The following is a 27,570-nucleotide window of genomic DNA, read 5'->3' as shown; positions in this document are numbered from 1 at the left end:
AAATTGTGCTCAGAACATGTCTTTATTAATGTATATCAAAAATGTTAAATAAACAAATCACATTTATTTTGAATATAAAAATGGTTTAATAAAATCTACTGAACACAAATTCCATCAACAACCATCAGTTTTAAAGGTCACCATAAACAACTAAATGGATTTCATGCTTCCACGCAGATGCAACCTGTTTGAATTAGATATAGTTGTATGATACATATCTACGCACTTCTGCATTAGCAGAATTTGACACGGTGATGTGGCTTTTGTGTCACAGGCCCAGGTGGGTCAAACAAAAGAGCTCCTCTCATGTTTTTCTTTCCGCCATGTGAATATGAATGGTACACTTGAGGTCTGAGGAAGGTGAGTCTCCCTCAAGTCTGAATGATGAAGAGGAACGATTCGTCCCCGCCCCCTCCATCCAGGGTTGCCATTGCCACTAAATTAGTGTTGTCTATTTGGATGAACCAGCCGCCGTGCAGCGCTGACTCAAACGTCCGCTGTTTGGTCGCCCCGGCCTTCATGTAGAAGACGAAGGAGAGGGCACCCTCGTCGCTCATGGAGATCTTCTTCAGCCTCTGCTTCTCGTAAGTCTGCAGCGACAACAAAGATGTGGACATCCGTCATGAAGACGACAGATGGATCTTTCACATCCTGGCAGTAAGGCGGTGACCAAATACTAATGACATTCCCATCAGCCTCAGCTAAACTTTGTGTTGAGTGCTTATTAACAAATATTATCAATATCCTACATTCAAAACCTTACTTCAGTAAAAGTGTGTACGTATCAGCAAGATGGTGAGTAAACATTAAGATGCAAGCGTTACCACTCACTTATGTGAGCTATTAGCTCAAACCAGCGCCGTGCCTATGTTCAGCCTCACAGAGCATGAGTGTAGACTTGCCACTTAGTACTTACTGACATATTCGTGTCCTTAACACTTTGCCAGTGCATATTTTTGGTGCGAGCGAGTCATTTCTGACAAGTAGCCGAAATTCCAGATCAAGTTCCAAATCCTACACTTTGGGTTTTAAATGATATTTAGCTCCTAATTCTTCACCAAATGCACTTGTCCGAACCTAATTAGTAATACAGATGGATATCGCCTGATAGAGAGACACATGCTGTCCATTAAATGGGATGAGGACTGTTCTCACAACATTTTATGACCTTAAAGAATGCAAAGATAAGGGTAAATGACTCTTTCTTTGTTATTGACAGTAACTATCCCTCCTTATCTTGTGCCGCTCTCTTTCAACAGAGCGGCTCATGAGAGAAACTGCATCCTAACAAGTGTTGCTGATCTTTGACCCGCTAAATGGATACTAGACGTAACATGTGCTCTGTCTGTGTAATTGCCGCTCAGCCAACACAGATCTTTTCACTTCAGTTAGTCGATGAGATTGAGTCTTTCAAGTGATGTTGTATGTATCCAAGTATGTATGTGCCTTTCCATCTGCATGGCTCATTAGACCAAACGTTGGTCCATCAACAACTTTGGTCCAGACCTAAGTATTTCAACTTAAAGATGAATTTCCATTAAAAATGACATGATTCATGGTGCCATGAGGATGCATCCTACTGACCTTGGTGGGTCTCCTTAACACTAGCAGCAATGTTAACTTCAAATCTAGTGAATTATCTCTACATCTATCAGAAGGAAGGACGCACATTTTAACGATACATTGATGATTCTCCGATGATAAATCTTGATGATTGTGTTGATTCCCCATCAGGTAAAAACATCTAAAGAAAAGCATCCTGTGGACATGTCAATACAAACCGATAGTTTACTGAGACATTTCACTCAAAACCACACATGGTTACCTTACCATAAATGCAAAACTTCATGGTAGTTCATGTAATAGGTGGCTTTACATTTCAGGAAAGCCAAGAGTGTCAAACTGTGGGTCACTTTAGAGCAAAAGTCAGGTTGATGCATGTTAAATCTAACTATGTGTACATGAACTCACGCAGTAGCAGTTATTACCTCCACTTGTAGGAACACCCTGTCCCCTTCCTTGCAGCACTGGAGGAAGCAGTTGGAATTGCTAAAGTTCAGGACCACTGGCTGTCCTTTGAAGGTGACGAAACTGGTTGACTTGTAGTAGTAGATGGTCATCTCCTCTGGAAGACATAAAAACAAACAAGCAATTTACTAATTAATTGAAAACTGAAATCCCAAACAACATTTCTGATTGCCGTAAATGAATCAGTATACGTGCCGCGTGCTCTGAATAACAAACCTGGGTTCGGTGAAGCATATATAGCCTTCTGTGAGCAGAGACCTCTGAGGTATTGTTGTGACGGAAAATGTTCGATTGCAGCGTTCAACGACTTTAGCTGACGCAAACCTCCAGGTCCCCTGGGAACTGGACACAGGGACACACGGAACAATCAAACAAGGGGAATGATGTTAGACTGTTTCCTGCCTGAGACATGTATGTATACCCAAGAGGTCAACTTTTCATGAAATGGTTTATTTAGCTTACAAAAAACAATAAAGGGGAACTTAATCCTCCAGCTTTTGAAAAAGAGATCCTGATGTCAGTGAGGCTATCTGTATAAATGTATATGTAATAAAAATGTACAAATTAGACGGATAGAAGAGAAGATCGTAGAATAAAACAAACTCACCAAGCATCACCTCGCTGGACTCTGACACCATGACAACATCATTAAAGGTACATCCTGTCCCATTACAGCCCTGACAGGGGCTCCTGATGTCGCAGCCCCTCCCGTTCACCACGGAGATGCGGGTCTTCTTCATGGATATGATGAGCAGATCCCCCCACTCCCCATTCTCCTTGTTTTCAGGTTGGCAAACATCCTCCTCTTTAGCCCCGTCCTCCTCTCTCTCCGCCTCCTGCCCCACTTCATTCTGCTGCAGGTCCTCCGCCCTCCTCATCTTCATGCTGAAACTGAGTACTGTGGATTCCTTGGAGAAGGGATGTAAGGTGTCCTCAGCTGGGAAGACCTGCTCAGTGTGCTCCTTCGTCATGCTGGCCTTGTGAACCGTCTAAAGACCGGAGGGAGGGGGAGAGAGGAAGTGGACGTATGGTCAGACTGAGTATTTATTTCTTGTTTATTTCTATCTCAAACTTTGTGTCTGTTGTTTGGTGTGTGACAACTCCACCATAAAACACCTAAAAACAAAGGTACTGTCAAATTGTCAATGTGTGTGTTCATCCTCTGAACACTGAAATGCCAAGTAAAGTCGATCACATATATAGTGTCACGTCACTAACGTTTACATTCAATTTCATGGCTTCATATATCCCAATCACAACACGATAAAAACAGGTACAATCACCATTGTGAAAAGACTTAACATTCAGTAATTTTATATGTGAATTATGACAAACACATGTATATTTAGTACAACAATATGAATATTTATATTTTGTAACAACGTAAGAGTTTGGCACGGTGGATTATTCCACTAAAATAATGAGTGACAACAGATTCAGAATAATAAACTAGTGTCAATGTGCAAGACTGTGTCAGCCTATGAACTCACCAGCATCGGATTATCTGTCGCTAACGACTGTGCCAACTCCTCAGGCGTGAGATCCTGCAGGTCCATGCCGTTTATCTGCATCAGTTTGTCTCCTCTCCTGGAAAAATAAATGAAAACATATAAGGCATATACTTTATTAAGGCGTTTTAATGTTAACAAACTGTGTTAGAAGCAATTAATGGGAAACTCCATCCATTGGGCTACTGTGTTTGTTGTAGTCGTTCGTTTTTAGCTTGAAAAATAAAGCTATGGCTGCTGAATTATTATTACACCATCTATATACAGTATAGTTAGTTGTCATGCCTTATGGCAACCCAGTCTGCATAGTTTTAACCATATCACCTTCTAGAAGAGATCGACAGAGCATCTGGATTCAAATCCATTCATTACAATTAAAAACTGCAGACCTGATAATCTCTTAGTCAGAAAGAAGTTATTTTATTTCCGCAATCAGCGTCTTAATTTGAGTGATGGGGTCCAGCATGAACATAGTTTTCTCCTAAAGTTGTAAGTTTAAGTTATTTCACATTTAATAAGTCTGTATTTCCGTTTTTTGTGTGCTCTTGTCATTGTTTTTGAAGGCTAAAAACAAGTGATGTCACATACTCGTGTTTAAAACTGAATAAGGACACAATGCTGATGAAGTTCTTGATTCTCAAAATAGTTACCAAACAATCTATTAATAAACTTATTACTTCCGATCTACTTATCCTTTCAAAACCAATACTTTGAACCCTATTATAAAGTATTCATAATACATTAAACCCGTCTTCCTGTTGGAGCTTTAAGTCCTGACATTTCTATTCACTCACCTATGCCAAAGGATATATTTTATATTTTCTTGCATCTTGTTTTTGATAAAAAAATTACGTAAAAAAATATTTTCTTTTTTTCAAATCACATTTCTTTAAAGCCCTTTATGCTTTTGTTCTTATCCTGTGTGGTATATTTTTCATTTAAAAATGTTCTTACTCGATCTAATCGAAAGCACTTTTACCTGACAAACGCTTTGTCGCAAACCCTTTTGTACTTCACATTATCCACTTTGTACTGGTGCTTTCCATCGTGGACGTGGTGGACGATCAGCACGCCTCCCTTAACCACAGAGTCCTGACGTTTATGGACAGATAGACAAACATACCTCATCAACACAATATACACAATCAAATCTTCTAAAAAGCATCCCATATATATACAGTATATGTATGTATATATACATACATATATATATATATATATATATATATATATATATATATAAATATAAATATATATATATAGCGGTGCTCTGTGGTAAAGATTCTGTCACCCACCTCCAGATCCATGGTGCTGCCGGTGTCCGCCGCTGGTAAAGCCAAAGACTGAAGCCGACGCCAGGGAACGCGCTGGTATTTAAATGTCCCCGGTGCGTCTGTGCTTCTGCTTTGCATGAACAGAGGGGGAAGTAGGACTGAAGGGCCACTGACAGTGATGGATGTGGAACTGATGTCAGAAGAGGAAATGAACGAAGATTAGTGCATCCTAAATGAAATCGGAGATTCAATGTATGATTTGTTATTGATTTTTTTTGTAGCAAACAGAACTTGAGGTGAGAGTTCATCTGTTTCTGTACCTTTTCCACCATGAGATCATGCACGAGCAAATGTCTCAGAGAAAAGTCAGAAGCCAAGTGATGATATCTGACTCTCGTTCTATACGGTACTGCATGTCAAATAAAATACTGGATGTTCACTTCTTGATTTTTAGCAATACAGCTATTACAGGAAACAGGAAATTATGGTTTATCTCACATCAGACATAGGAACTAGTGGGTGGCATGACTTCCTCTGTGACAGTAACTATAGTGGATGTATACGATGTGAGGGTCAACAATGAACTGTCCTAATAGAAAGGAAGCAATCATTAACGGTTCTTCACAAAATGTAATAGCCAGTTTGTAACTTTTTGGCGTCACATGATGTGAGGCATTGTATTAAAAGGTGAATATAGTAAACAACACATGCTTACATAGCCTTCATATTTGACCCTTTTTACTAACACTGATTTTAATAAATGACGGTGATCTGTTTTCAAGTGCACATATTCTCTGTCTACACTCTGAAAATACCCCAAAAGAAAAGGTCCTACATTCCAAACCTTACTTCAGTACAAGTGTGTAAATATTATCAACACAATTTAGTTAGACTGTCAAGAATCATTATGAGGTCAACTTTTCCCTGCCTGTGTTTTACTATTATATATCATACCTTTCAAGCATTAATGTGTATGTTGCATTTTAGGACTGAAGTTGTTTTCAACTCCTTTCTTTGCTGTTGGCTAGTTTAATCTATATCAATGCATCATGTTCTGCAGGAAACATGAAGAGAAATAGCCATGTTTTCAGCTCGGTGACAATACATTTTCCAGCGGATCCAAAGGGCCTTTTTACGTTCATTTAGCTTAATGTTCTCAACATAAAAAGAAACCCCTCAAACAGTTCATCACAAACATTCAAAATCAACACATTGGGTAATGTTTCAGCGGTAGGGAAGGGTGGGAAAAATGCTAATTAATATGTTTTAAAGTAAAGTACTGTTTTAATACTGGGATGAGTTGTGCTGCTATTTAAACACACACACACACGCACACGCACACACACTGAAGCTATTTCCAGTCCAGCTAAATCTGTAGGCTCTGAGGTGGATTGAGTTTCATGGGAAGCTCGCGCCTCTGTCGCAAAACCTTGAGGTCTGCCATCGCCCGGTGCTGCACATTTCCACCGTCTCAGAAGCCGGCACGCAGTGACGATCCAAACTCAAGCAGGTATTGTGATGCACTGAACAGAAACTGTATACACGATATGCTGCGTGGGCTGAGAAAAGTTTCATTATTGTAGCAGCTGAAGGTGTCGAGTACCGTTGACCTCTGCACTGCATTTCACTTGGTTTGACACAGTTGGTTGGTAAAGTTTGAGGCACGTTCATTAACACACTATTTCAACCAATCAGACACAGCTCTGTTACGAGGTGTTTCTTATTTTTTAGGAATAATTCATAGAGTGTTTATTTCATGAATGCTGAACTAAACACTCGAAAAAGTTCCTCTGACCTAGAAACCGCCATAGCCTCAGAATGACCCACATGTGACATTTTAAGGAACTGACGGGCTTTGAAGGTACAAGTAACCGTCCCGCGCTTGTTCCTCACCACACAACACTGCCCTGTCTGTATTGTGTCTGCGTGTGTTTCAGATGGGGATACTCGATGTGTTGATAATAGGGGGTGGCCCTCATGCCTTGACCCTCGCCAGCTTGCTATCCAACCCTGACCCTGATCCACACTCAGACCCCGGACCTGACTTACCCCTCTTCTCCTCCTCTTCCTCCTCGGACCCTCCGGGGCCTCAGACAAACCCAGAAACATCCAACCACAAACACTGCGGTGGCAGGAAGAGGAGAGCAGGAGCTGGTACCGTGAGCCGGGTTTCACTCACCAAATCATATATTAGATTTTTACAGAAGTTGACAGTTTTAACTTGGTCATTATTGCACAGCTGAAACTATTGGTCAATTAATTGATGATCAATTATTTTGATGAGCGATTAATTGTTTAAGTCAAACACTGCCACGATCCCGTTTCTAAATTGTGAGAATATTTTAATCTTTTGCAAAACTAAACTCTTCATTTGGTGGTTTTGACTGTTGGTTGGACATAATAAGATATTTTGAAGATGTTAATTTGGGCTCTGGAAGATTCTGAAGGATATTTGTACCTATGTTCTGTAAAAAAAGAATTCATAAATCAACTCATTGAGAAAATAATAGGCACATTAATCGATGATAAACATAATCACAAGTTGCCACAGAATGACCGAAATCGATAACTCTTGTATTACCAGTTAGTAAGTTATATCTTTACGTAGTAAGTCATTGCTTCTTTTTCATTGAGTAAATCTGAATATATTTTTGTATCAGCTTCTTACTTTTGACTTGAGTTTTCTATCAGTTTGATAATCAGACTTCAGTCATTCAATGTAAAATATTGTTGAACTAGGTGACATTCCAGATAAGGTACACAATAAAGGACTGATCCTTTGTCACTGTTCCCACTTCTTCATTTTGATATAAATGTGACGCGCCACAATCAGACGGACTCCCAGCTCAATGTGTTTTGCTCTATGTGATTAACTGCAGGCCTGACGCTGAAGGAGCGCCTAGACAAGTCAACGATACCAGAGCGGGTCGACTTGCCCCCGATGAGTCTCCGAGTCGTGGATTCTTATGGAGAGTGGGCCACTGTGTGGGAGAGCCAGTTCACAGCTCTGAACATCCCTCATCTGCGCTCACACATACTGGTGCACACAGACCCTCTCAACAAGGTAAAACCCTTTCTGAAGTAGAAGCCAGGAAAATGCTTTTACAGTCCGGATGTAAAGAAGCATGTGTGTGTGTGTGTGTGCGTGTGTGTATGTGTGTGTTTTCTTTGTCAGAAAGCCCTGCAGGAGTTTGTTTTAAAGTCGGATCGCTCTGCAGAGCTTCACAGTCTTCCAGACCAGGTTTACATTCTGGACGAAAACGCATTTTTCAATGACATGAGGCTCGGCAAGAAAGAGAGGAAACGCCTCAACATCACCACAACACTTAAGAAGAGTGTATCCTTCAGTCTGCCAGGAACCAATCTAAGTGTGGATTTCTTTAAAGATCAGGTTAGACACAATATATATTTGTGGGTGTGTTCTGAAATCTGAAATCGAAGAAAGAACAGATAGCTACATATAATCACAAGATTGCATTATACAATACTCCTGGCGTCGCGTTACCTCCTAAATGACGCGTGCTACTTTAAAGGTGCTTCATATGAGATTGGGAGCAATTCTATTGCCTTTCAACAACTCTTGACACGTCGATGGTTGAGCTGGAGGCAACAGCTAATGGTGCTAACAGTGCTGAGGGGTTTGCTACTATAGTAATGCTCTTAATCACTTATTGCACCTTTAAAAAGAAAATAAATGATATACTGTATCTTTGACTTGTTTATTAAATATTTGTGTCTTCACTTACAGTTGATGAAAAAAATTACATGAACATGTTTTCCATTAAGCAGCATGTGCACCGGGATGTGAGCATTTCTATTTGCTGAGCTGGTGAATGTGAACCCGCAGGTGGAGAGATACCACTTGGACAAAGTGCTGCTGAAGGGAACAGTGGAGCACATCACCCCCGTGGTGGAGGACGGGGCGGACTGTGAAGCCAGGAGAGCGACCGAAAGGAAGAGGGTGAGGTATTTTCAAGTCCACCTTCAAGAGGGCATCATCCTAAAAGCCCGCCAGGTCGTTATGGCGACAGGCCCGACCCGTGCCCAGATGGCGAACATCCCTTCATGGGTGAAGAGCATTGCAGAGAGCTACCCAGAGGAGCGCTTGCAACACACAGTGCACCTCATGCACCAGCTGCCAACCGCTCGGCAAAAATATAAAGAGACTTTTCCCACTCAAGGTAAGTCCGCTTTCCTCTGAGCATTATGTGACATCACAATGATACAGAAAAACTCTGCAGGGAAACAATATCCAGGCATGTTTTTAAAACTCAATGCCCATTTACTCGTGTTCTGTTTTGCCGAATAATCAATACAACTTTGCTTTAACCTGCTTGAGGTTTTTGATTTGATCCCCTGTTGTTGACGCAACACGTTCCTTTACGAGTGCTGTTTGTGTGTATAGACGTGTCTGTAGTGTGTGAGGCAGGGCAGAGAGTAATGGTAGTTGGTGGAGGTCTGACCAGCGCTCATATCGTCTCGATTGCCCTGCAGCAAGGTGCCAGCCATGTGACATGGGTCATGAGGAAGCACCTCCAGGTCTAGTGACAGTGTGAAGCTGCATGCAGACCCACCATAACTGTAGATGTAGCTGTCGGCCTCCAGCACGAGCTCATCCGTCCTCGTTGTTTCTTCTGCAGTTAAAGCAGTTTGACGTGGGCGACGTGGAGAGCCTGGTGGGCCGTTACTCCCACGTGGAGCACGGCATCAAGATGGATGGCCAAGCCTACCTGAGGCAGTTCTACAATGAGCGGAGCCTCCACAAACGGCTGGCTATGATCCGCCAGGCGAGGAAAGGAGGGGCCGTTACCCCGGAGGCCTACGTCCACCTGCAGCCGTTCATCCTGAATGGACGGGTGGACGTGAAGACGTACTGTCAGGTAGCGGGGCATGAGCGGGCGTCTCCACAGGGTGTGAAGTTGAAAGTGGTAAATGGAAGGTTGTTACCTGAATCCCATCCGACTGTCCAGGTGAGTGAAGCCAGCTGGTGCTACAGGAGTCAGGCCTGGAGCATCTCACTCAGCACTGGGCACCACTGGACTGGAGATATGATCTGGCTCGCCACCGGCTGCCAACTTGATGTCAAACAGGACCCCTTGCTCTCTGGGGTGATGAAGGAATTCCAGGTTCAGGTGGGTCGGACTAACCCACAACATGTCTTGTATAATATAGATTGTTAACGTACTGTATGTTAATAAGTTAGGACAGGGGAACAAAGTTGTGTTTTGTTCTTTTTTTAAAATGTTTTTAATTACCTGAGGGATGCAGAGATAAGAGCAACGGATTCACCTTTCATGATGTCACCTGAAGAAGGCGACAGTAATAGATGCACATGGTTCTCCCTCCATGAAGGTGATAGATGGCTGGCCGTGCATATCGGAGAGCTTACAGTGGGCAGAGGGGTGCCCCTTCTACCTGATGGGGCAGTATACGGCTCTTCAGGCAGGTCTTCTGAGGTGTTTTAGTGCGCAAAAATAGGTCTCAACAACATTTTGTACAATTGTTTCACAGACTATGTGTTGTTTATGTCCCCCTCACACAAACACACACACAGGTTGGACCTCATGCAGTCAACCTGGCCGGTGGACAGGCTGCCAGCATGCGAATCGCCAAAGACATCATGCGCCGTTGGCAACAGGACAATTCAGAGGCTTCTGAACTGAGTGGGGTGAAATCTAAAACCGAAGAATATATTCAACAGATGCAAGGCCTATTATGGCTTTAATGTTATTAGTCATCTATGCTCCGTGTCTTATGATGTGAGTAGATTTGAGCTGCTTTTGTTTCTTTTATTTGTCTATGTGAAAGTTACTGCATTACTCACTCATTGGTCATTTTGTAATCTTCTTTTCTTGCAGTGATGACTGTTTTGCCTAGTTTCAACGTGTATGTCAGTTAGTTTTGAGGTGGATTATTTCTTATTGTAAGTAAAATGTTTTTTATTTCCCATCTACCTCTGTTTAAGGACAGCACTTGTTCCAAAAGGTATGGGTCAGAGGCTTGTTAAAGCCGGCGCCCAGTACACAGTCTGCTGTGTTGGTACCTGGCACTTTGTGTGTGGTCGTATTTCATTGTCATTTTGCATTGATTGAAATTTCCCCAGCTCAGTACTACTGTCCCTCAACCCCCTGATTATCAGTTATTGTACTTCATACATGCAAAGTGGTTGGGTATTTCTAATTATATTTAATACAAACACAATTGTCATTAACCTTGGAGTCCTTGTCTCTGCTTTTGTGTGTCATATGAGTTAAAATATCTGAGCTACTTGCATCTCACCTCACACTGTGAACATGTATTTAACCACGCCTCCTGACTTCAGCTTTGTAGCCAATTATAGTTAAAAGACTAAATGCCAAATGGCATATCCTAGGGGTGCAACACGTTCGCAGTAAAATATGCTCTTCACTCGCGAAACCAAAAAGTGATGTAAGGCCTAAGACACCCTGTGGAGACACCAGACATTGTTTCGAGCGCCTTCTGCTGTAACCCCTCCAACCTTCGAGCTCCGGTAACACTGCGCATGCGTCAACCCCCACGGCTCAAGTGCGCGTCCCAAACTTGAATCAACAAGCCCTCATCGCATCCTACCTGAGCAGGTGAACTGGGCTGCAGCCACAACAACAACAACAACAACAACAACAACAACAACAACAACAACAACCCACGGGTGATTCCTAGCTCGACATAAACGCTGGAGAACAGAGCCGCGTCGTGACTCGTACTTTGAGGTAAGTGGCTTGTTCCGTGGACGATGTTGAAAACGGAAGTGATTCGTGCCAGGTAGGAGTTGATTGACAGTGTCGGTAAGCACGGGGAGAGGGCCCAGCAGCAGCCTGCCAACCACAGGCGTTCAATAATGTGATAAACACTACGCTAGTATTGGTGCTAATTCGCGTGGGTTGTCTGAATAATCGGGAAAGCAAATACAGATTTGTAAAATTGACGTGACGTAAGCATTAAAACACATCTCAAATGTAGTGGCCCCGCTGTTACCACGTTACGACCCAACATTTATGTTATAATTCGCTTCTAAATTGTTCCCGTGTCTGTGCCCAGTACAAATGTGTTTGTAATATGAGCTTGCTTCGCCTGTCCATACCTGTTTAGTTTGACATGAAGTAACACGGGCCTATAATGAATAGCTATTAATTAGACACCCTGCATGTTTGAGGAAGTATAAGGACGCATGCGCACCGAGCGGGGCTCATCCGGGACAGAGGTGATGATGGAAATGAATGCAGCGGGAGTTGTGAGACTTGTTTGCGGAAGCCGCTCAGAGATCAGCTGACGACCAGCTGCCCGGCTGACCCGCTTGTTACTGTGAGCTTCCAATTTGACAGGAAGTGTGTCTTCGAAACCGGAAACCCTTGTGATCGCAGACTATTTCAGATTATATGTCATTTTGGCACTATTTTATTTGGGATTTTTCCCATAACAGTTTTCTTCCCCCTCCGTCAAGTTTTGGACCATTTCGATTTTTTTTCCTTCTTTTTTTTTACAAGAAAGACTTTTAGAAAGAATCCGTGACAACAATTTAAAAGGTGAAATGCCTTTAATATATCATTTTGCTTTGAGAACACACACGTATAACATTTGAGATGTTAAAGAAATGAGCGAGAGAGAGAGAGAGAGAGAGAGAGAGAGAGAGAGAGCGAGAGCGAGAGGCTGAATGCTTCCCTGCCCTTCACCCACTGCATGCTTGTATACTGGTTGCACTTTATCAGTGTCAGTGAGGAGGAGGATGAGAGGTGTACATTGTCTGTGTCGTGTAAAGCATATTAAAAGACTAACGGTAATACATCGCCAACTAATTGTATTTAACATGACTATTTATGACCCATAGTTATTAGTTACTCCAATAATTCTGATATAGCCTGTAAAAAATGTCAAAATCAAATGGTACTATTTACTCTAATGTTGAATATTTTAAAGACCAGATGTTTTGCTTTTTAATCTCAAAACGAGTGGGCTCAAGAAATCATGGATTTGTTACCTCAAAACAATCCCTTTTCATCATGCTTATGAATGCCTTATTGTCACCGCCGTTAATGATTATGATATGGCATATTTTATGTTTCTGCAGTGACTTCTGTACCAGCGTAATGAATGTGAGGAAGGTAGAAAGGATAGTTCTCAGCGTGGAACAGTCGGAGGGAAACGGCGCTCGTGTCCGCAGGAGCATCGGTAGAAAGGAGGTCGGCATCTCACCGAGCTAATCAAATCTTTTTGCAAAAAACTCAACACGACTATATCATTGTAATTAACGCAAGACCATTCATATTTTATTTCTAGCTGAGAAACCTCGATCCGTTCCTGATGTTGGATGAGTTCACAGTGAGCAAGCCGGCAGGTTTTCCAGACCATCCTCACAGAGGATTTGAGACAGTAAGAATATTTATGTTTAAAATTAATAATTATATTACATGTTAGGCGTTCCAACCTGGAGCAGCAAATCCTTGGATAAGATGGAGAAAGTTGTGGAGCCTTGGGAGCTGACCTGATAAAGTACCAGTTTAAGAGTGAATGTGAGAAACTTAAGGTCTTTTGTCTTTGTATCAAACTCTCCAGGTCTCAATGCTTTTATTCTCCTCACTGAACAATTTCAGCCGTGGTCTCTGAGGTTGCAAAACATCATCATTAGGGATGCACCGATCTGATCGGCGCCGATCCATATCGGCCGATATTCCCATTATCGGTTTTGATCGGCGTTCTCAAAACGGCCGATCAAAACGGCCGATCAGATGACGTAACATCTGCGAGAACTATCAGACGTTTCAATCGCCGCGCACCGCAGCGGAGACAATGCGCCCGGCGAGGGCCGCAGAGTGAGAGGTCCACGAGGGGATGAATAATGCAGATGTGTTCCATACATATCTGAAATCCCCTACAAAAGCAATCAAACTATTTTAATGTATCAATTAGGACATTTTTCAAAGTAAAAGTCCTAAATGTTTAAAGAAATCGGTAATTTCTTTAATGTTTGAGTTGCTTGATATATGTATTTCCTCATAGTCCTAGGCAATAATGCTACACAATAAATAGAATGCTTCAATCGACACCGTGATCGGTATTATCGGATCGGCAGATACTGATTTCAGTGATCGGTGATCGGTGATCGGTATTATCGGTGATCGGCAGATACTGATTTCAGTGATCGGCACCAAAAACCTGATCGGTGCATCTCTAATCATCATTATTAACACTTTCTGCAAAATACCACCTTTATTTGAATTGTGAATATTTGCTGTTCTTCTATGACTTATGTGATGATATAAGCTGGATATATTTGGGTTTGGGGCTATTTGATGGAACTTAATATCAAGAATCTGCATTTATCAATAACTCACTTTTCATAATATTATTTGTAAAATTTTTAATTTAAATCTCAACACATGAGTGATTAAAACTGTAGTTTTTCAATATCCCAGTACAAAGCCTCAACATCTGAATGTTTATGACCTCATTCTTTAAAAACTAAGGACAAGATATTACTCGCCACAAAGAAGAATCTAACTATTGCAGAACTTTCCTAGACAAAATAATTCCCCACTAAGCCCTCAATACAATATAAAGGTGCTGAGCTGGCAAATAATTAAAAGATCCTAACAACTGAAGCACAGGACCAACAGCTTTCCCTGAGGGGTGAAATGCCTCCTGTGACCAGCAGGAGGCGACATCGGGACATTATCCACACAACGACGGTACCACTTGTTGATTTAGGTTCATAGTATTTTTAAAATCCCACAGAAACCAGAGATAAAATATGTGCTGGTTTAGTTTAGTTTGCATGAGCTCAAGTTGAGGCCAGAAAGCTCTGGGTTAAAATCCTATCATTAAAACTCACAAAAAGGTCCCCTATTTTGAAAGAAGTCTTCTGATGTGTCTCTTAAAAAAATATTGTTGGCATTTGAAATGAATGTATTCTGTATCAAAGTTACGGACACGTCCACTGTCCCAGTTTTTGTGACACTGAGAGGTCACATGCACACGCGTCACCTAAAACTGTGATCCCAAGACTACAGTAGCCTCTCGCCTATACTCATTAACATATGAGCTCTCATTTAAATTGGTTTAATGCAGTATTTGACTCCAGTCTATGCTAACTCGAACAGAGTAGACCTGGCTTCTGTGTTGACACAAACACATTTAAAACCTACTCATTTGGTACAGCTCAGAATCTACAGCTGCCTCTCCATTTTAATTCCCCCACCCCCTTCTTTTCCTGCATTTGGTCATTTATTTGAAATCTTTATTTAATTTAGAATAGTGGGGGAAATGATTTATAGATTATTTAATTGACGAGGTGTACCTGATGTCATGCTTGACGATTGAAATAACTTAACAAACTTAAACCACCATTTGCACTTTGGCAGACGCATTGCTCAATTAAAAAACTGAATGATTTACAAATACAGTTGCAGCTATTGTCTTTAGTGAAGATCAATATTTTTAAAACCTTTCGATATCTATGATATTTATACTCTGGTTGTAACAGAATTATTTGGATCACATTGACTTTAAAATATCACTTATCAACATGTGCTGCATGTAGTGACAAACCGTCCGTTTCCCCGCAGCTCTGCCGAGAGTTGTAGCACCTCGCGGCTCTCTCGCCCTCCACTACACTGTTTTCATTCATCCACTTCATTCACTGACAGCTGCTTTCATCCAGAACACTCTCACGCATGACCTGTACACGAAGCCAGCACCAAACAGCAGACCGACCGTTAGAGAACGTGGGACCGTAGTGAACACTTAGCGGCGGCATTCATCACGTGGCCAGAAACTCCAAATGAACAATAATGTCGCTCTTGGTTTCTCAATCTTCTCCTGCTCTGATGGCCACATTAACTATTGCTGCTTTTAGGCAAATTACATTTGAGCATGTGTCTGCAAAGTAAATAGTCACAATATAGGTGCAGTCAGTGTTCTATGGACTACTTTTACAATGTGTCTTTTTCATTGCATGTTTAGAAATGGACAGCCTTTTACTTTTGCCTGCACTCTCCTGGTCTCTGCCCTGCGTGTATAAAGTGGGAGAATATCTGATTTAATTCATTATTCAAGGAATGGAAAATATAATTTACTTTTATTCAGGCCGAACCACTTATTCAGTGCGGTTACATGATGGTATAATTCGAATCTTGCTTTAGTCGGACTATGCTATCTTGTCCGACTAAGGTGTTGCACTGAGTGATTGGCAGGTTTTTACAAAGGCTTCATGAATAAATGTCACTTTGTTTCTCAGTGTTGTATATTGCATTCACCTCATGCTTGTCTTATTTTTTAAATACTTTATGTAACTCTGCAGTAACACATTGATGATTTGATCAGGATGTGTCTTTAAGGTCAAACTTTAAAAAACAGAGATTGTCCTCAGATTGACGTTCCACCCAGTGTATTTGAGTTGGCAGATGCAACTTAAATCTCACTGTGGGTGGACAGACTAGGCTACACTCCCAGCATGCCTTTCAGCAGGTGTGTTTGCTCACACTCGCATAACTTTTGAAATCACACAGCTGTGGAGACAGATCACAGGCAGCTCACTGCAGGGGCCCAAACTTTCCTCCCTTACACAGATGTTCACCTTTGACCCCGTGACCCATCACTCAGCACTTCTCTTCCTGTCCAGTCTGACCACTCGAGCGCGGAAACGAGCGCACACATGCTTTTAGTGTCGAAGCAGCACTCGTTTAATGGCTCATGGTCTGAGTTAATCAAACCTGGAACGTTATTTCACTGAATGCACTTGATGTCAAAGAAGTGGGCAAAATGAGTCTTAAACCAGATGAAGTTGAAAAAAAGCCCCAATTCGTGAAATTTGTTTTAAAATAATTTCTAAGTCATCTGCATGAGGCTCTACATAATGTGTGTCTTTCCTCAAACAGGTAACCTATGTTTTAGAGGGGATCACGGCCCACGAAGACTTCTGTGGACATTCAGGACAACTGAAAGCTGGAGATCTGCAAGTAGGCATACTGCTTCACTTCATTTTATATTGCTTATCTTTTCTGAAACCATGTTTGTCATTTTTGGATTGATGCTTTCCCGCAGAGAGTTCGGCGAACAGCAAATATGAAGCTACAGACTGTTAGCTTAGTTTAGCACAAAGAATGGAAACAGGGGGAACAGCTAGCCTGATGAACTTCTACCAGCATCTGTCAATTTCTCATATCTTGTTTGTTTAACTCGCACAAAAACTGAAGTGTAAAAAGGACAATATTCTGTTTTATGGTCAGAAGAATTTTCTTATTCGCAGGACGTCACAGTCCAGACAAGACTCCTGGAAGTTGACTGTGCCTGGACAAGGAGATAGCTCTTTGTGCTAAGCTATGCTAACCAGCTGCTGACTGTAGCTTCATATTTACCCTACAGACATGAGAGATTGATCAATGTAACTCTCAGCAAGAAAGCAAATAAGCGTATTTCGCAAAATGTCAAATCCTTTGAACTTTGCCACTCATAAAATAGCTAAATATATCAATAAAATGTAAACTTTCTGTCTTTTTCCGATCTTAGATAGGCTACGTGTTATCTAACACTGATCCCTGTCGGTCTAATACTCCTTATAGTAAACTAGAAGCAGTCAGTCCACTTGTTATTGACATGAATGAAACATGCAATTTAAGCCTATTGTGCACTGCCTCTAATTGGATACCATGCCCTGTGTTGTTTTAAAGTAGTAAAGTTACACAGACAGGCTGCTGACTCGGCTTCAATCTGCGACATAGGTTCAGTCAGTTCAGCTGAATTTGCTGTAAGCCACAATGTGCACCATCCGTAGGCTGGGGGAGGACGTCATGTTAGAGCTGCAGATGCTGAAACAGCTGCCCGCCCGTGCTTTGGCTCAAACGCTGTCTCAGATTAAAGCCGTAATGGAAGCGGTGAAGATGGAAAACCAACAGAGAAAATGTACAAGTTTGAAACAATTCGACATCGGTGTACAGTATATGTCCATTTTAAAAAGGAAATAAGTCCTACTTAGATATATGACAACTGTTAATTATATATAGTGAACCATATGAGCATAATTATATTACAAGCTGTATCATAGTTTAAATGTAGGAAAATCTACCTATTTTCACACACAATGTAACTTTTTTTTCTGACATGTATGGCAGCTTATTTCCAAGTTGGACTGCGTAACTGTTTTATCACAACATGTATGGGATTTAGCTTGAATCACTGATTAATTTCACTTCAAACGCCGCGCAGATCTGGGGTGCCTTTGTTCTCTGGTTTTTATCTCCATGTTTTATTTTCCAGTAAATAAATAATCAGCACAACACAACGAAATAGACCAAACCACATGATGAATGGGCACAGATGATGACTCAGAGGTCAGCTGCATGAAAGCGTCAGCTCTGAGAGCAGATTTCCAGCTGGAGAAGAAGCTTTTGAACTAACTTCTTTTCTAAACTTCTTTTCATCTAGTTTGTTTCATATCATTACCTGACACCAGCTCACACGTTTCAGAATATATTCATGATATTATCATTCAATGAATTTATCTATATTTGACTAAAAATCACGTTGAAGTCCAAACTGGTGTTTTTACATAATATAGCATATTGTGTTTACTACTGCAGGAAAGTTTGTTAAAGGTTAAGGTGGTTACGTTTTTAGAGGGGTGGACCAGTCAACTGACCGTCATTGCCTCGCCACATGCACGGCTAATTAATCCCTTCCTACCTCTGGTGGTGGGAAGTATGTGTGTGTGTGTGTGTGTGACATATGTGATTGTGTCTTTGGTATATTTTAAATATGTCTCCTTGTCCACCAGTGGATGACTGCAGGTCAGGGGGTGGTCCATGCTGAGATGCCCGTGTCAGAGGAGCCGGTGGTGGGCTTACAGCTGTGGGTGAACCTGCCCAGTCGAGACAAGATGGTGGAACCAGCGTACCAGGAGCTTAAAGCCTCAGAGATCCCCAAACCCAGCCAGGGAGGAGTTACAGTCGGCGTGATATCTGGAGAAGCTTTGGGAGCAAAGGTGTGTGTGTTTGTGCGTGTGTGTGTGTGTGTGTGTGTTCATAATTCACCCACAGGGTTATGAAGTCACTGCAGCATCATTCCATCCAGCCAGAGAAGAGAGCTTTGAAAATGAATATCATGTTTACTTTACTTTCCTGCCATTAATCTCATAGTGAATGTGCATTTGGTGGATGCTCGAGGCAACACGGAGAAAAGGACAAACATAAATGCACATGCGTTTGTGTGTGTGTGTGTGTGTACGTGTAAACTTGTATTATTACACTTGTGACTGTTCGTTGTTCATGTGGAGGCGGAGGTGAGGCCTGAACAGAGGCTGAGCGTGAGAGTAAATTGGAAAAAACTGTGATTTTAATTGTGTGTGTGTGCGTCACTTCTCAAGCTATAAAACCTCTTGTTTAACATAGGTCATTGAACACGAGTAGCCTCTTCCTCCTTTAAAAGTCTTACTTTAGTTATTGTTTTTATTCTTTTACAAATAAACTTTTTTTGTGTGTATTTGAAACTGACTGAGAGGTTCTCGAGTGTGTTTTCTATTTAATACAAGGTATTTAAAGTGTGTGTGTTAAAGAAAGTCATATTCTGACTGTCCCCCCCTACAGTCTAAGGTCTACACAAGGACACCGACCTTGTACCTTGACTTCAGACTGCAGACGGATTCCCTGCACGTGCAGCCGGTGCCCTCAGGTAGGGGATTAACACATCATTCATTCTGGTCACATGACATCTATTGCTTCTGTCCCTCCGGGAGAGAGATCCTCCTCTGTTGCTCTCGTGAAGGTTTTTTCCCTTTTCACCCCCGTGAAAGTTTTTTTTCTGAAAGGATACACATACGACATGAGAGATTATAAAGCCCTCTGAGGCAAATAAGTAATTTGTGATTTTGGGCTGGTCAAAATAAACTGAATTGAATTAAACGGCAGTGTCTGTGTGTGTGTGTGTGTGTGTGTGTAGGGGGTTAATTTGATAACAAAAATGCCTTTAAATGCCCTGAAAGGACGCTTACACACCAGCATGTCATGGTTGTCAGCCAGCTCTTTTTGGTTTATTTCCTGTTACTGATGAGAAGTATCCTCGCCATGAAACAACCCTGTTTACCACACACCTTATTGAATATACTTCTCTTGTGGCAGGACACTGAACAATGAGTGACAACATAATGTGGAACTGTAAAACTTTTTAATCAAATAGAAATCGCACACATTAAATGAATGGTTCAAAAGAGGCATGCTTGCTATATTTCTTCACACTCAGGGGTAAAACTTCTCAAACATCCACAGCGACCACGCACAGTAATTATGAAAAAGGGCTCTCAGAATTTCTCCACTGCTAATAGCACACATAATAGCCTTTTAGAGGTTTCATTCAGAACGATCTTGGTCAGAAAACTCGAGGATCACATTCGGTTTGCACTTTACAAATGTGAACACAATGTTATCAGCGCTCATGAACAGAAACGCACAGGGACGTGTTCATGCGTCTGTGGCTGTGAACGCTCTGCAGAGACATTATATCAGACTCTCGTGGCCGTGCAGATGCAGATGCAACAAATATAAGCAGGGCTAAATATTATCTCATCTCTTCTGATGGTAACATTTCAGGGGTGTTTTTAATGTAACATAGTTTGACGTTTTGGAAAATACATTAATTCTGCGAACCAAAAACCTCTAGGTTAATATGAATAATGTGATTGTGTTTGACAGGATGGACTGCCTTCATCTACACGCTGTCAGGATCCATTCATGTCGGTGAGTTTTGTCTGATTAATGTTCGCCCCAAAAGTCCTAGTGTACACTCAGTTTATTTAAGCTTTGCAGCATAAAGAGATTATGGTTTATTTCCCCTTATTACCTTATAGTTGGGTATGTGTGCTCTTTTCAGTCTGTTTGACGACTCCTTCACTTTCCTCCCTGCTCCTCATGCTGCCATATCTTTGTTACAAATATGTGTGTGATCTCAGTCCAATAGCAACTTCCCTTCTACGCCCACCCAAGAGAACCATGTGTTCCAGGCTAAAGCCTGATGGGTTCACACTGCAGTCCACTCCACTTCCGCCTGAGTTGAACTTTCACTGAGATGGTTGTCTTTTATGCACAGTAGCACGCTAACTTTTTCCAGAGTTTGGCTTCAGATCAACCACCTTACACAAGCGTTAATATGACGTCCCTTTGAATCACTAATGCTGTTTTTGTTTTTACATTACTTGATGAACGATATCGTGTCACCAGGGAATTCCCCTTGCATGAGAAAAAAAACCTTTGACAACAAACTCATTTTTAGAGGTTTTCTTGATTTGTTGAAATCTGTTTTCAGTCAGACATCCACTTTAAAAAAAAAATGTTTTTCCTTCATAACATTTGAGTATTGTTGTCCATCGGTGCACTGCAGGAGCTCTCTCAGACTGGTCATGATAGCCGGCAGATGTTTTGATGGCTCGAGAGTGGCTGGAAAGATTAAAGGTGTTTTTTAATCTGAAATCTCCAACTCGAAATGTAATCCGGCCAAATCAGGACCAGCTGGCTGTGATGAATGCGTTGACCACAAGTGGAAGTGTCTGGCTTTCTTAGCGTCTAGTGTCAGTACGGTGTGTGTGCGTCACAGCGTGCAAATGAAACGGGTCATAATGTCTGAAACATGCAGGTGTCTGTAGTTCTTTTGAATTTACAGGGGCGAAGCAGCAAGGAAGCTAGTTTTCAGTGAAATAGCAATTCCAATGAACTGGTTGCACTTCCAATTCCTTTTTTATTGACCATCAAGACTTAGATCCGACTGTGTCAATGTTTTGTTTCCCTAAGTGAGGCGCTGCTTCTCCCAGAAGTAAGTGGTCTGTACTTGTATGGCGTTTTCTAGTCCACCAACCACTTTAACCCAACATGACATCATTTACCGATCCACACACCACGGTGCCACCTGTCTACGGGCAAAACAATATTTATACACTGTAGGCACAGCTACAGGAGCAACTTGGGGCTGAGTATCGACATGGACTAGCAGAGCCAGGTATCGAACCGCCGATGCTCCGATTGAAAGGCGACTGCTCTTCCACTGAGTCACAGAAGTATTTGCCATTTGTTTGTAGAAATACATCCAAAAGGGCTCAACAACTAACCTCATTGATCCTCTTAAATAGGATGTCTATTCATTGTGTGGGTTCGTGCCCCAACATGAAGAACTCTTCCATCTCGAAATGTCACTTAAATTCACAGTTAAAAATTGTGCAGTGTCATGTGTTTTATAGACATCAGCGGATTGTATAAAAAGCATGAGACACATGTACGTGGTTCAGATGAGTGGTATCAGACTTCCCTGGAAACTGAAAACAGGCAGAGATGTTTTTAAATGAGGAGCTCCAGTGTTGCGTAGAGGTCAAAACTGAACATTTCTGGTTTTCAAGGCCCAGATGAGCAGCTGCAGAAGGTGGAGCCTCATCACACCGTGGTGTTGGGAGACGGAGACTCCGTCAAAGTAGAAAACAAGGTGAGAAACTTAAGTTTTCTGTTTTGAAACTAGTGGAGCAAATCTTTTTCTTCTCCTTTAAAAATGTTTCACACTGTTGTTCATGAAGGATTTGATGACTCACTCTTCATCCCCCATGCCGAGCTTCCCCCCGCTGGGTCCCTTCACATGAATGTGCCACGTCATTTTTGGTCTTCCTGGTTCTTTTTTTCCTGAAGCAGTTCATCTCTGCTCAGCCTTTGGCGATCGGCCTCCATTTGAAGTCGTCACTACGTTATTAAACTGATGATGTTCTTCTGTTGTTTTTTTGTCTGTTCCAAGATTTTAAATATGCTTCTACCTTATCGGGTATTCCCTCGATCCTTTTCACAAGCTTTGATTTCATGCCACCTTTCAGAAACGTCCATGGTTGCTCTTTTAAAGGGGGGGTCTTTGTTTTTTAGGCGTGTACTTCTCAATGTCAAGGAGTTGGGGAACCGGATCTGGTTTGAAAATTACCAGTATTTCATTTGCTCACCTACATCTTCATATTCAGACCACTGTTGGTTTTCTTTGTTGTTTCTGAATGAATCGGATTCATTCAACTTTTATTTAGCTGGTTTTGATGCACCAGCACCACAATGGTTCCCAACCTCATTAAAAAAAATCCCTTTTTTTTCTCAGATTCTTTAATATCTACGTTTTAGAGGCCCCAATAAGGGGAAATATCCTAGTAACCTTTCTGTAATATATTTTAATTCTCCAGATTTGCTTTTGGAGCAATTTGTGGGTCCAGATCACTGATTTTAAGATGACTAATCACAGACTAAGATGACATCACTGATTCTTATTTCATCCTCAGGGCTCTGAAGTTTCCCATTTTGTGCTGATCGCTGGGGAACCAATCAAAGAGCCTGTGGTACAACATGGTACGTCATGTGTGTTGGCAACAAGTCACCGCACAAAAGAAAGGCTTTTGTTACAAACAGAACTTAATCAGTCCTTGCAATGTAATACTTTCCTGTGTGGGTGTGTATCTGTGTCTGTGTGTGTGTGTATGTGTGTGTCCTTCAGGTCCGTTTGTAATGACCACAGAGGAGGAGATCAGACAGGCGATCAGTGACTACCAGACTGGCAGAAATGGCTTTGAAAGAGCCATTAACTGGAGGTCCAAGATCAGAGACTCGTTCTGAACACATTGAACTCTCGTCCCTGTTAAAAAATGTCAGCCACACTTGTTGGCTGCTATCGAAGAATATTTAAAGTGATATGTGTCTTTGTTTATCCTTTACTTTAACTTGTTACATGACCAACTGCTTCATGCCTCGTTGTTTGCACAGTTGTATGAAAACGTAGCACAGCTGCTTTGAAACTCTTACACATGTTGTTGTTATGAGGATAATTTTACAAACTATTAAAGGGCCAGTTCGTAGCATTAAAGGGGATCTTTTGATACAAATGGAATACCATATGTCAGGTGATTAAGCATTAAAGAAAACCTACTTATTAATAAGAATTGTTGCGTTTTCGTAACCGTAAAATGCTGTTTATATCTGCTTACATAGCGGATCCACTTCATGGTTTCTACAGTAGCTCAGAGAGGACAAACCAAACACAGGCTCGCACCATTTGTGTTTTCTTGTCAGCCACTGTAGTTCTTCCAACTGGCTTTGCACACGGGAGAAGTTTCAATCGGTTGCAATCCACAACTTTGCTGCTAGATGTCCCCAAATCCAACACACTGCACTTTTCATGATAAGTATGAATGTTTTACCATCGACTGTATAAAGAAAGTGGACGTAGTCAACGTGACGTCTTCCATGTCTTCATCCAAACCGCTTCTCCTATTTAGTGGCACGGGGCGCTGGAGCCGATCCCAATGACCTTGGGCGAAGGCGGGGTTGACCCTGGAGAGGTTGCCAGTTGACTGCAGGGCACATACACACAGACAGACAACCATTCACAGCAACAGGTAATTTAGTCTACAATTAACCTGAGCTGCATCTCTTTGGAGAAAGCCGGAGAACCCGGTGGGAACCCACGCTGGTAGCAACCTGTCAATCACAAGGTAGCCCCGGCCTAAAGAATACCCTTCTTTATGGCCTATTTGACCCTAAACTGACCACCATTTACTAAATGAACACCATGCTGTACTGACAAAGTCTTGGAACTAGCCATTCACACCATTAACTCTTGTTTACAATGTTTACGTCTATACCAGTATTTTTCAACCTTGTTTGAGCTCCGGTACATTTTTTAAATAAAAAGATCCCGTGGCACAACAACACCAAAACAATTACAACATGTCACATTGAAGCATAATACGTTTTGTCTCGAGATGACGTTTCAGCTTTGGGACCATGGCACTGTTTGCTAGCTCTTCCCCACACTAAGCATAACGAATCGGTGCAGCCGTGTTTTCACCACTCGTACTGGGATTTTCATCTGGGCCCAGTTCAGAATCTGCCTCTTTCTTTTTTAAATATTTCTCTATTGCCGTTCTTCATCACAGCGTCTCCAGTGCATCATTTTTTAATTCTACTATCTTAAATGTTCAAATAATTACCGCGCTACCTACCACCACCTACTGGCACAGAAAAATATTTAATTATTAGGCCAGCCACTATTACACAGGCATGAAAACGGGTCAGGGGTGAAAAAGGTGAGGAGGATAGGCGTGCGGGGGGGGGGGGGGGGTGACTTCCACGAACATCGATGTTGGACGTTGTATGATAATCTATAGGTCCTCCATTCTGACACCAAGTCAGTGATCGGGCCCTATAATACTATAATAATAGTAATATTGTGTATAATATGGTCATTCATGAACCAACTTCCTTTTTGTTGTTGTTGGCGTGAACAAGTCTTCAAGTCTTGTGCTCTGCTGGAGCCATATGACTCTGTTCCTCGAGTCTGTTCTGCCTCTACCTGGTTGTCACGATCTTCTATACCATACCTGCCATAAATATCATGATACAATACTATAAAAACAGTATACCATAAATACGTGGTATATTTATCTATAATACTAATAAATAAAATATCTGTATGGTTCACTTTTTACCAACTTTTTCAACACTTAACAAATAGCAGTAATATTAGTATTAATACAGCAAGATATTAATGAAACTACATGGAGCCATCATAGCATTGATCAATGATTATACACTATGAGGCCGTTAGTCTCTGACCAGAGGATACAGAGTTCATCAGGAAGAGCAGCTGTAGAGTTACAGAACTTTACAGACTGAACTTAAACATTTCACTTCTGGCATCTTTTTTTATTTTTATTTTTAAAGCTGAAAATTCCGCCACTTAACGGCACTCGCTGTGAGCGCTGCGCTGTGCAAACAACTTGACACGGAGCAGCGCGTGCGCTCTGATCGCTCTTTTAATGAAGTATTGAGACTAAAAATATGCTAAATCACATCGCTCTTAACGTACGGGTACTTTGTTAGTATCGCTCCACCGTGCAGCGTGACAGCAGCAGAAGTAGCGGCTAACATTCAAGCTAACCTAAACCACCAAACGCTGAAGACATCTTGACGCTGATTGGCCGAGACGCGACAAGTCCCATCAAAGATGTTTTATTGCGAAGAGCACCACTCCACACTTTCTCCGCGTCCCACTCCAATCTCATAAACGCCGGCCGGCCAATTGACACCCCCCCCCTACCCCAAAACAAAAACTCTTCGGATCTACACGATTCACGTAAGTCACCTATTTTGGTTTCAAAACGGCGAATTTCGCCGAAAGGTGAGGGATTCTCATGCCTGATTACAGGCTCAGACGCTCAACAATGGCAAATTATTTGCGACAACTAAATAATATATTTTTGGACCGATTAAGTGAAATTGGACATTTTCCCATGGCACACCTGGCGATCTCTCATGGCACACGGCACATGGTTCAGTGGTTGAAAGTCACTGGTCTATACGATCGTACTTCCTTTTTGTCGCCCGAGGAGTCGCCCCTGCTGTCCATTAGAATGAATGCAGGTTTAAGGCACTTCCGCTTTTTCTTAAGTTATCAGACCCGGATATTGCCTACAGGTTTACCATATGATTGTTTTTTTGATGACCTCGTTTATGTTCCACATTATTAACTAAATGTACCTTACTGCAAAAACACATCCGTTTTCCTCAATAGCCAAAATCCCCCCAGAAATCGTATTATTTATTAGAAAAATTGTTTTGCAGCTGAAAGAAAAGACTCCCAAGCAGCTGTTCCTCATTTGCATACACATTTTTTATATTCTCTCATCCCCTCCATCATGTTTGTTCCAGACAGATCACATCCCGAGCCAAAAGGCGTTGGATGGTTGAGTGGGTGGGGTGTTTGTGAGACAGGGCTGGTGCTGGCATCTGACTTCCCCTCACACGTTACGGAAGTCTGGATCACATTTAAAACATATGTTACTGCTCTTTGGCTGTGTGCTACTTTGGCAACACCGGAGGAAGAGACACTGATCGGGGATTAAACAGGCAGGGGATTTTTATCACTTGACAAACTGACATTAAAAAGGAGACACAAACACACACAAGAACATAAAGAGGCGGGCTTTGTGGCAGCCTGACCGGCAGCAGTGGGAGAGACATAAGGGCAGACACCAAGACGCACATACCAGCTTCTCAGCTTCCTCTGGATTAGCCCACATCTTAGAGTAAAGAACTGTGTGGCTGCTTTTTGCACCTCAGGGCCCTTTAAAACAAACAAGCCACAGTGGATCTGGAGAACTATGGACTGACAGAAAGGAAATTTAACATACAGATAGATACTGTAAGAACTGAAAGTCAGAAGCCTTTTTTTCAGGAGGTGGGAACATAAAAAAGAAACACAAAAGGAATTTGTTACGATTCTCCAGGGGGAGTATCTCACATGCCTTTAATCCGTTCTGTCACAAGAAACTGTGCAGATCCTCATGGGACTTTTGACTTTTTCTGAGGTGATTTTCAGCTTCTGACTCCTAGTAGCCACATTATTTAACTTGACACCTCCGGTCCTGCATCAAAGCATCTGCAGTAAGAGGTGCATGTTTTAAAGCCTCTTTAACTTTCTCCATTTGGCTCGTGGCCGTCTGGGTTTCTGTGACAGGTTACGTCTGGCTTAGACACACATACACGCACACTCTTTTCTGTGCAGCTGGAAGATCAAGAGTTTGTGTTGAACTGAGAACTGAGTGTGTGTGTGTGTGTGTGTGTGTGTGTGGTCTCAGGGACTCAGCTGGTCTGGGAAACAGACTCAGAGGCAGCCGGCTCTATACGTGCTTTCTGCCAGAAGGAAAAAAGGAGGGAAGTTCCTACTGCTGAGTGCTTCGCAGAGACCGCGAGCAG

At 41.9% G+C, this 27,570-nt stretch overlaps 3 protein-coding genes across 5 annotated transcripts; 2 read left to right on the top strand and 1 right to left on the bottom strand.

Annotated features, from left to right (window-relative positions):
- Positions 1-57: 57 nt before the first annotated feature.
- LOC130192651 (uncharacterized) lies at positions 58-11,984 on the bottom strand. Of its 2 annotated transcripts, XM_056412759.1 has the most exons (12): positions 11,913-11,984; positions 10,066-10,114; positions 9,758-9,913; positions 9,541-9,654; positions 9,385-9,444; positions 4,832-5,000; positions 4,516-4,628; positions 3,519-3,615; positions 2,636-3,017; positions 2,245-2,370; positions 1,989-2,125; positions 58-590 (listed from the first exon to the last, which is right to left on the bottom strand). In XM_056412759.1, the coding sequence occupies exons 6-12, from the start codon at positions 4,946-4,948 to the stop codon at positions 372-374; spliced, it is 1,191 nt and encodes a 396-aa protein (XP_056268734.1). In that variant the 5' UTR covers positions 4,949-5,000; positions 9,385-9,444; positions 9,541-9,654; positions 9,758-9,913; positions 10,066-10,114; positions 11,913-11,984; the 3' UTR covers positions 58-371. The 2 variants fall into 2 exon arrangements, with proteins under 2 accessions (XP_056268734.1, XP_056268735.1); XM_056412760.1 differs by lacking the exon at positions 11,913-11,984 and having other exon boundaries at positions 10,066-10,132.
- Positions 6,229-11,021, top strand: zgc:113276 (uncharacterized protein LOC553748 homolog). The gene is made up of 10 exons (XM_056412764.1): positions 6,229-6,320; positions 6,748-6,964; positions 7,690-7,874; positions 7,986-8,201; positions 8,658-8,991; positions 9,216-9,349; positions 9,451-9,690; positions 9,781-9,942; positions 10,163-10,252; positions 10,365-11,021. The coding sequence occupies exons 2-10, from the start codon at positions 6,748-6,750 to the stop codon at positions 10,533-10,535; spliced, it is 1,749 nt and encodes a 582-aa protein (XP_056268739.1). The 5' UTR covers positions 6,229-6,320; the 3' UTR covers positions 10,536-11,021.
- On the top strand, positions 11,358-27,538 carry pir (pirin). 2 transcript variants are annotated; one of them, XM_056412762.1, is made up of 12 exons: positions 11,358-11,541; positions 12,897-13,008; positions 13,106-13,198; positions 16,702-16,782; positions 18,597-18,803; positions 19,405-19,489; positions 20,506-20,550; positions 22,197-22,279; positions 23,100-23,166; positions 23,312-23,996; positions 24,090-24,209; positions 27,453-27,538. In XM_056412762.1, exons 2-10 carry the CDS (start codon positions 12,916-12,918, stop codon positions 23,428-23,430), a joined length of 873 nt encoding a protein of 290 aa, XP_056268737.1. In that variant the 5' UTR covers positions 11,358-11,541; positions 12,897-12,915; the 3' UTR covers positions 23,431-23,996; positions 24,090-24,209; positions 27,453-27,538. The 2 variants fall into 2 exon arrangements, with proteins under 2 accessions (XP_056268737.1, XP_056268738.1); XM_056412763.1 differs by lacking the exon at positions 12,897-13,008.
- The last annotated feature ends 32 nt before the right edge of the window (positions 27,539-27,570 follow it).

The sequence above is a fragment of the Pseudoliparis swirei genome, chromosome 4, assembly GCF_029220125.1.
Source record: "Pseudoliparis swirei isolate HS2019 ecotype Mariana Trench chromosome 4, NWPU_hadal_v1, whole genome shotgun sequence".
Lineage (NCBI taxonomy): Eukaryota > Metazoa > Chordata > Actinopteri > Perciformes > Liparidae > Pseudoliparis > Pseudoliparis swirei.
This window is presented reverse-complemented; position numbering and strand designations above follow the sequence as displayed.